At 35.9% G+C, this 10010-nt stretch overlaps 2 protein-coding genes across 2 annotated transcripts; one reads left to right on the top strand and one right to left on the bottom strand.

The window, feature by feature from the left end:
- Positions 1 to 456: 456 nt before the first annotated feature.
- On the bottom strand, positions 457 to 1074 carry LOC147490904 (uncharacterized). Its single transcript, XM_086567138.1, has one exon. It carries the CDS (start codon positions 1072 to 1074, stop codon positions 457 to 459), a length of 618 nt encoding a protein of 205 aa, XP_086423264.1.
- A 3138-nt stretch (positions 1075 to 4212) lies between these two features.
- On the top strand, positions 4213 to 5217 carry LOC147490903 (G-type lectin S-receptor-like serine/threonine-protein kinase LECRK1). The gene has a single exon (XM_086567137.1). It carries the CDS (start codon positions 4213 to 4215, stop codon positions 5215 to 5217), a length of 1005 nt encoding a protein of 334 aa, XP_086423263.1.
- The last annotated feature ends 4793 nt before the right edge of the window (positions 5218 to 10010 follow it).

The following is a 10010-nucleotide window of genomic DNA, read 5'->3' as shown; positions in this document are numbered from 1 at the left end:
TGTTTAAAAAAGGTAAGCATAAAACTATATTATAAAAGAATAAATAGAATAAGAATAAAGAATTACAAGGTTTGTATCTATTCACTAGATCTCCCTCTAGTACAATAGATAACAGCTTAGTCGAAACGAAAGTATACCGCATTTGGGTTCTCCCATTTATGCAAATATGGGGGGATGCCCTCGTACATTAAGACCTCATTCATTTCTAAAGATGTCCCTATTTTGGCCACAGCATCTGCGACAAAATTAGCCTCTCGCCAAGTGTGAGAGAAAAGAAATTGTGTAAACATACTCTTACATCCCCTCCATCTATTTTGCATTTGTCATGGGATGTTATTTGAAGTGAATGCATTGATGGTAACTTGCGAGTTAGATTCAATCCATAAGTGTCTCCAGTTCCTCTCGATCGCCAACTCCATATTGCCCAGTATAGCCGAGCATTTTGCAAAGTAACTATCACTTATCCCAAGGTTTTACTATATACCAGTTTGAAAGCTCCTTTTGCATCTCTGAATGTAGTTCCCCACCCTGCTCGACCGGGTTTCCCAAACTAGAGCCATCGGTATTTCCTTTCATCATATGGGGGAAAGGGGCTAACCATTGACTAGGCTTTATCTGTGGCGCATTCCCAAGTTTACAATTGATTCCCCATGAAATGAGAAGCCTTTTGTCTGGGTCTGAATCCCTCAAGAAGCCTTTCGACATATGAGCTGCACATTTAATCTGCGAAAAGACATACCCTTTACAAAACCTCAAGTTCACTTTGGCTTCTTCAAAGTAAATCATGTTCCTGTGTAGCCATAGACTGACTACTCCACCACAAACCGCTGATTCCCAAATGTGTTGCATAAATGAGCTTCTGCTTCTAACCATTTTGATAGCTTGATTGAGAGAAGTGAAATTGTGTCTGACCTGAAATCTTTCTGCCATCCAGCTCCACAATTTTTGAGCATTTGGGCACTCCCATATTAGATGCTGCAGGCTTTCACATGCGTCTAAACATACACAACACCTCATCACATACGAAATACCAATTCTCTGCATTTTCTCTCCAGTAGCTGCACAGTTGTGCATTAGTTTCCATAAATTTGCTGCTGTTTTTGGGTGGATATGTTTACTCCAGAGTGTTTTGTGCCATGCTATCTTATTTCTCTTGGCTCGAATCTCCTCGTGTGCTAAAGCAACAGTGAAGTTGCCATGTTTTCCAGGACGTACACCACACTCTCTGATCTGGCATCATAGTCAATCACAGGATTGCGGAAAACATCCATTGGTATATTGTGAGTTTGTAGAAGCTAAATAAAGTATGTAGGAAAACTCCATTGTCCCTCATGAATGAGATGGTTCACAGTAGCATAAACTCCCTTGATAGAAGAGTCGGGTAGATTTAGAACTTGTTGAATATACCAACTCCCCATCCAGCAATCTCTTCATAGATCGATACTTTTACCATCTCCCACAATCCATTATGTTTTTTGGTAAATCTCCTCCATAGCTTGTTTCACCCCTGTCCATATCGAAGAGAAGTTATAGTATTCTATGCCTCTGCCCGCTTTGGTGAAGTGCTTAGCTCTCATGAATTCTGCAAAAGCATTTGTACCATTCAAAACTTGTCACGCAAGCTTCATATTCATGCTCTTGTTGATCTCCTTTAGTCTCTTCACTCCCAACCCTCCCTTATCAGTTGGTTTACAGACTTTATCCCAGCTTACTGTAATTGCTTTTGTTTTGCACAGATCCCCAGTCCATAAGAAATTTCTGAATAAAGTTTATGTTTCTTTAATGAGAGAGGCTGGCCATCTGTAAATGGACATGTTGTAGATGGGTATGCTCGATAGAACTGATTTTATGAGGATCGATCTACCTTGAAACGATAGATGCCTTCCAGCCCAGCTCGTGATTCTCCTTTTTATTTTATCCACCACACTAGATAAGATGTTCTTACTAACCCTTCCTTGCACTATATCCTTACTGTAATTGCCTTTTTATTTTCTTTTTGTTTCCGAGTATATCCTTTCGATGAAACTATATAGAATCTATTTGATTTCACTCTTCCAACCCTCTTTGATTCCACTTGAAAATTAGTTTTGATAATTTTGGTTAGGGATCAACTTTGATATGCATACAAGAGAGGATTTTTGATTTGTAGTTGAATGTGTGAACGCATATTGATTATCTTCTTCTATATTTCGTTTATTTGTTTCCCAATGTTTGGTGTTCTATTTTATGTGTTTTTATTTTTCTGTGTGTAAATTTTCTTTTACATCAAAATTCTACTATGCAAATTTACTTTTGCATAGACAATCTACTATGTAAATATATTTTTTCATATGTAAATGTAATTTTTCATAGATATTCTACTATGCAAATTTATTTTTGCATAAACATTTTTCTATGTAAATATATTTTTTCATATGTAAATATAAATAAAAAAATTCACATGTATTAAATATATTTTTCATCCATATTCTACTAGAAAAGTTATTTTTTTGTACAAAACGCAAGTCGTTTTTGCTTATTGGAAAAACAACTCGATCTTAGATATATCTCTTAATTTGCAAGATTATTTATTTATTTATTTAAGTGTGTAATTGTGCTTTGCACTTGACCCCATCAATAAAATCAAACTTATCCAAAAAAAAATGTTTGATGAATTATAGTTTATTTAATGAGTTATGGTTTATATCTTTTTCCATAACCATTTTTGGAAAATAAAATCGGTTGTCTCGTATCTGAGTATATGAAAAATGACATGTTTCCAGAATATTTAAAACTGTATAGTTCTTAGATTTTTTTTGGGGTAAAATTTTCATATCTGAAATAAAGAAAGGTGGGTGAAGATGACGGGATATTTAAGTTAATTTTCTGTTTTAGTTTACTGTTTTGTGAAAATAGAGAGGTTTTGTGGGTTCCTTCTGTGTAAACTAATGGTTCTTCCACATGGAGTCATGGGCTAATGGACCTTAAACGTGATATGTATTGGGCCCAACACGTAAAGCGACTGAAGGGATATGTTATCCAATACATTTGACGACCCATCATGTTTTACTTATTTCATTATTATTCGTTAAGCATATTTATAAGTTTTTTGTTTGGTACTTTGGTGTCAGTTAAGTGGGGTGAACTAAGGGTTACTCACTTAATCATATTGTTATTTCCTAACCTATATTATTCACTAATCCGACATCGTCCTAGTGCAAAATTGAGTAAAATAATTGGACGACAGCTCTCTTGCCGTCCATTTAAACGTTTTATGACTTCCCGGCCACTCACTGAACCATTAACTTTTGAATTGGGAATTTTTATTTCAATCAACATTGTTGATTATCACTTGGGCACTTACTCACCTAGTGCATCCAGCTTCCATTGGGATGGCACTTAAGAGGCCAGAGTATGTAACTATGTCACTTCAGGCATGAGTGGGATCATCACAATTGTAGAAATGATGATGGCCTATTTTGATGGTTTTACCATAGATTGGCCATATTTGAAACTCTTAAATGTGAAACTTCTTCCCCTCCCTCTTTTCTTCTGGATAATTTTAATGATGAGTATCATAATTTTCAATGGATTAAAACTCTTGGCTAGGCTTTAAGATAGGGGCCTGGTCTCCAGTGGAAGGTTGTTCATGAAGATTTGAAAGTTCTCACAATTTGTCCAAAAATTAAATTAATCTCCGGAAGTAGTTGTTTAAGGTCAGAGGCCAACAGTAGGATGTAACTACGTGTGTGACTTCGGCATTGCGGAACATTTCGCCCATGTCAATAGCACAAAATTTGCAGCTAATAACATGGGCGAAACTTAAATTGTGAAACTTGTTTATTTAGTATGGAAACATGTTTCTACTGGATAAAATTTCTAAATTTTAATGATTCTTTTCACAGTTTTTGATTAATTTCCATGTATTAAAATAGAAACCCAACACCATTGCAAAGGTTCTTTCGGTTTTTTGCTTAGCTTCTCATTTTCCTTAAAATCTTATACGTTTATAGGGAAGCTTCCTTTTTCACATTATTAATTAGTTAATCTTTTCGTTACTCTTGATTACAAAGAGTCAAAGTTTCTCTAAATCCATGAGAATACATATTTCTGATATCATACATGCCTAAATGCATGCTGTTTCCAAAAGAGAGACATCGAAGAGCACATACGGAGAGTGAAAATTTTTAGGCTGCTCATTAACATCAACTTCCAAACAATTGAATCACAAACATGGGGAGGCATCCTGTTTCACAACTCATCTTTTCTCTTGCTGCATTAGCTTTAGTTGCTGAATCCTCTTCACCCTTCAATATAACACTAGGTTCATCTATTTCTACTGAACCAAACCAGACAAGTTACTGGCTCTCCCCTTCAACAAACTTTGCTTTTGGGTTTTTCCCTATGTCTAGTGAATACATCATCGGTATATGGCTAGCCAGAACCAAGACTAGAACACTTGTATGGGCCGCTAACCACGACCACTCTCTGTTTTCTGATTCGTACTCATCAGTTGTATTCAATCACGATGGTTTCTTTATGGTTCACTCAGTACAAGGTAAGAAGGCGAAACCATTATTTAACGTGAATGTATCCGCTTCATACGCAATGTTGCATGATAATGGTAACTTTGTGATGTATGGTCTAGATTCTAATGTGATATGGCAAAGTTTTGATTATCCTACTGATACAATTTTAGTGGGACAAGCATTGAGACCGGGGCATAGTCTCATGTCCAAATGCTTAAAAAATTCGAGCAATGGTTACAAATTAAGTATGCAACAAGATGGGAATGCCGTCATCTATGATGTGAACAAAGGTGATCAGGTTTGGAATAGTGCGACAAGTGGAAGAGGCAGTAACATTTCATTGAATCTAGACTCCAATGGTCATTTGAATCTTCGTTATTCGGTTATAATTAAAAATTTTACCAATGGAGAAGAGCGATTTAAGAGCACAAATGGTAGTATAATGTACAGGTCGACGTTGGAATCAGATGGAATATTTCGTTTGTACAAAGAGAGGATTGGCAATGAAAGTGAGAGTTCACTTGTAATATGGAATAGTAGTACTAATGGAGTTAAATCCAGTGAACATCTCTCAGATGTAAAATTGGTTGAAACAGGTTGTTTTGGTGGTGCCATTGCTGCCGTAGCTGTATTTCTCTATTGGATACGTAGATGTTGCAATGCCAAAAGTCAAGAAGACAATACTGAGTGTCCCATACAGGAAGTGTGACGCACTCATATCCTAGAATTCAGTATGAAGTCTTCTAGCCAAGTCATGCAACTAGCGTCTAGAGGGTTGCGGCAATTGGAGTGGCATGAGTGAAGTTGCGTAAATTATTAACTGTATAACCACAAATTAACTAGCCATTTGGCCCGGCCTATGGCCCGACTTGCTATATAGATAGCTAATGACTCAAAAGCCTAAAGTCCATTTGAATAAATAATATATGTATATTGATAGCTAATAATTCATTGCATACTTTGTTTGAAATGTTTATGTTTTTCTATTTTTTTTAAGAGATTGCAAGCTCTCAAACCTTGATCTAGTAAGTGTAATGCATACATTTTTTCTGGCTGATGCATCAGCAGTAGCATAAGAAAATTGGTGTCAATTTCAAATCTAGATGAATATCATAATATAGGTGACAATGAATGTTTGTTTGTACACCATAATGCACCATTTACAATATTGAAGTATTAAGACAAATAATAGTTATCACAACAAAAATGTAATTTCTTTAGATTCCCAAGTCATACATCATAAGAAAGTTGAGTTTTTCTATAATCACCACCAACGGAATGTATGAACACACTTTAGAAATCACAATCTTGTTAAACTTAATCATGCAATCGAACTTATGATAAAAAGAGGGAGAAATGCATACCTATATATCCAATGATAAAAGGAGATGCATATTGTCATCGAGTGTCCTTTTCATCTTCTCCCTGACTAAAATAGTTTTTCTTTGTTGCAATCCAATCCATAAGCTGATTTTAATTAGTGAAAGTAGGTTTCCCGCTAGTGGGTATGCGATTAGGTAAATCCCATCCTGTTTCTCATTTCAATAAATCTACACTTTCAGCTTATAATGTTTTAAGAAACCATATATTTAGAATCACAAAGAAGTGCAATATCACCACTCTCACAAAGTTTTATAATCTCAACAATCACACGTCTAAAACCTCGATGACACAATGAATCAAGTTCTACAGAAAATTGCTTTACCCAAGACTCCTTCATATTGTACTTCTTCATAACCCATATACCAACATTGCATTGAGATGTACATTGCACCACAGATAGATCCCCTTCAAGCATCCAAAGGCTATAGCGGTCTTTTGTAGGTTTACGCAAATGTGAGCTAGGAATTGAAACAAATCCAAATTCTTCTATACCTAAGCTGAACGACACAATAATAGGCACACCATTTTCTAAACTCTAATAAATAGCCATCCAATGAAGACAATTGTGAACAAATATTGAAACATTTTCATAGGCATGACGAAGCACATCTAGAATGATACCATTCTTTCTTCACCAAACAGTACTACCTAGTGTATGTACTTGAACTCTATTCTCATACAATCCAGACTGAGAACCGCGCTCCGCAAACATAACAATCACCCTCTTAAACTCCATCTTAGAGTCTTCAAACCCAAAACTCGACAAACATACATCTCTATGTTTACCAACTGGTTCCATAAATTCATAATAGTCCCATAAATTCATAGCTGCAGACAAAGTCTGGGTTCAGGGATTTACTCAGAAACCTCAGAGGAATGTACTCACTACTCCAAAGCCTCCTAGTGTCAATATGACAAATCTAGTGATGGGCTTGTTCAATCAGATGTTGTAGCAGCTGCCTCTGCTGCCTCAACTGCATTCATGAGAAGTAATAAGCAAGGAAGCTTGATTGATCAGGAGTTGCTCATCAAAATCCCCAGCAACCTAGAAATGATAGAAAAAATAGTTACAAATTATGGACCAGTAGCCAACCTACATAGTGTATAGATGCCCAAGTACATCGTCATTGAACATTGAACTTGTGAGTCACACAGCCAGGTCTACCACCTGGTTATATCAACAGGGTAGAAACTAATATACCCATCATCTGTACGACCTACATCAGGACTCTTCCATCCTGTGACAAATACAGTGACACCCATGCAGTATGCACCGTATTCACCTGGAATTACTCAAATAATCACACCTGTAGTTAAACACCCAGTTAATAAGAGAGTATTTATATTAACAATTCATGCCCAAAAAAAAAAAAAAAAAAAAAGGTTGCACTATATGAATAGGTTTTGGGGGTTACTTAGGAGCATAACTCCTCTATAAACAAAAAATGATATCTGTGCTAAGTATTTCAGTAATAGAAGCGAATGCTTGCTGAGGTACTGAATAGATAACAATAGAAAGTGTGAGTTGTTCTGATAGAACATGTGTAAGACAGTTGTACGTGTGAATGTATATAGTCTATGCAATATACAGAGAAGATTTAGAGTTATTACTTACAACATAAGAGAGTATAATAGATGAGAAACGTCAATGCAAGTTGGAGTTAAATGTAAAAGTCTGGATGACTGAACATGTACATTATGAGCTTCATCTTCTTGTTGTTGCCTGTCAGAAGTTTGTAACACATGAAAGGAAAATGTGATCATATATCTAAAAACAGCCAAAAGGCCATATTATCTATTCAGAACATAAATCGATAACAACACTGTCCATATGTAAGAGTTGTGAATATAGATAGTAACCTCTAAGAGACATCATTGACTCTTTTCACGTTCGAGAGCTTGTTGTTCATTTGTCATTTGTTGTCTTTTATTTTGATGACTGAGACGATCATGCTCTCTGAGCAAGGAAAGTTGTTCTTCAGACATGTATTCGCGTTGTTTTTTCTTCCGTCGTTGATTCTCCAATTGAATGTGCGTTATGTTGTTGCTGTCATTAACTGTAGTAGATTCTTGTAGGGAAGAGTCGTTCATCATTTCCTTGAATTAATTGGTCGGAAAGAGAATGCATCCCAATAAAAATAAAATAAAAAATCAAACAACTAATTAAGTAATTAAACATTCAAGTAATCAACTACACACTTAAACAAATGGATGAATAACTAATATCGCCAGAGTTAGTGGTGTCAGTGAAATAAATGCAATACCATGGCCCAAGTATAATTACGTTAAATTATATACAAAGTTCCAATTCAAAAATACAAATTATACTAAGTGTTGTCCATGAAAATCAAGAGATTGCATCTAATTAGATGCGTAAGTACAGATAAAACGAAAAAAGATGAAATTGAACATCGAGAAGTTGAGAACAGTTGACGGAGTATGAACAACTTTATACAAATCACTGAGGTAGGGGGCATCAAACTAAAAGATGCATACCTCATTGACAAAGGTTCAATCATAGCATGCATTGCATGAGGTGTAATCCAGTGGGCATCGACAAACTGCTTGATCTCATCCTGATCATTATGTGAGGTGGAACTTACCTCCATAGATACTCAATTGGAGCCTTTGTACAAATACTTAACACACTTGATGGTTGAGCATACTTCGACATTTCTGTGACAATCATATTTCCTTAGGAGCCAAGGATTCGCATTCAAGCTAGGGATAGTTTTTTGTCAGTCATTCACCGTCTTCTCTCTCATTGATGAAGACGGTCTTGCTCTCTGACTATGGAAAGTTCTTCCTCAGTAATGTTTTGGCGCCAATTTTGTTGTCGATCTCGACGAACACAGAATGCATTGTCGCTCACATTCTCCACCACGATGGAGTCTTGCTGGGAAGAGTTGTCCATGTTGGACGCCCTGGAATTATATTGTGGCAAAAGAATGCGTCTAACCCAAAACAGTAAATATAAACAATGCTAAAATTACAATCAAACAAATTATCAAAGAAATAAGTAAAATAATGGAGTTGAATAGTGTTCTTGCTGCTCATGCCAACTACGGGTGCAAGAATCATAAACATAGAAACACTGAGAAGAGCGCATAAATAAATTTTAAAGCTGGACATACTGAACAAAATTCATCAATGTAAGTATAGCAACAAACAATGTTTCCATACATAATAGTTTGTCACAGTATTGTAGATTTTGTTGCATCAGTAAGAAGTATTATGTATGATGAATTCAGTAAAAACAGGCCAATCCAAAGAGATATATTTCACTTGGGATAGGTTGCACAGATGCACTAACACAGATTTGAAATGAAAGGCTCCATCACTATCTGTTGCCCCATGTGGTAATGTGGCGTAAACGTCTATCGTGCACTACAATATAGCTAAGGCATTGATTGAGTAGCAACTGTGGGCATAACGTTAAACTTTTATAAACATACAAACCTAGAGGAAGATCAAATGCATGCCTATTTTGGAAATTAAACTGCGGGATTCCAGTTTACAACATTCCTAATATCAATTGATCAAATTTTAATCATAGTCATCTATCACTCTATTCCAAATGATTAGTAATATGGATAACGCCTAAGCCATTTGATATAATATTCTTGTATACGTAACTCATAGAGTTGGGAACAGGTAACCCGTAACATCTATCGGGTTTTGGAAATGAACAAAGGAGCAGTTGAAAGGTACCATCTTCTAATTAAACACAGACACACGGTCGGACTCAATTTACACCGTTTGTTAGTGAATTAGGTGATAACCTTGCCTGTTAAGCTGAAGGAAAAAAAAATTGACATTGGGAGTTTCTTTCCGCAATCAAATCCACCAAGCTTCTACAATCAAATTTGCCAATTAGCCTTTCCATATAACCAAGTTAACAAACTGCTGACACCGACAATTTGTTTAGTAAACCATCAAACTTAGTTTCCCACCCAAATTCCAGCACACCTTGTTTGATAAATTGGTCATAAGAGAATGAGACAATAACTTTGATAGTTTATTTGAAAATATTGGCAATTAGAACATATTAATTTGATAGAGATAGAGACCGAAGCCTTCAACAGAGAGAGAAAGAGGGGAGACGGAGATATTCCCATC

The sequence above is a fragment of the Coptis chinensis genome, chromosome 6 (genome assembly GCF_015680905.1).
Source record: "Coptis chinensis isolate HL-2020 chromosome 6, ASM1568090v1, whole genome shotgun sequence".
Taxonomy (NCBI): domain Eukaryota; kingdom Viridiplantae; phylum Streptophyta; class Magnoliopsida; order Ranunculales; family Ranunculaceae; genus Coptis; species Coptis chinensis.
The sequence above is the reverse complement of the archived record's forward strand: the minus strand, read 5'-3'. Positions and strand labels throughout refer to the sequence as shown.

What these genes read in the sequence shown, in the direction of transcription:
- LOC147490904 (XM_086567138.1), bottom strand. Translation starts at nt 1,074, where the DNA reads ATGCACAACTGTGCAGCTACTGGAGAGAAAATGCAGAGAATTGGTATT.
- LOC147490903 (XM_086567137.1), top strand. Translation starts at nt 4,213, where the DNA reads ATGGGGAGGCATCCTGTTTCACAACTCATCTTTTCTCTTGCTGCATTA.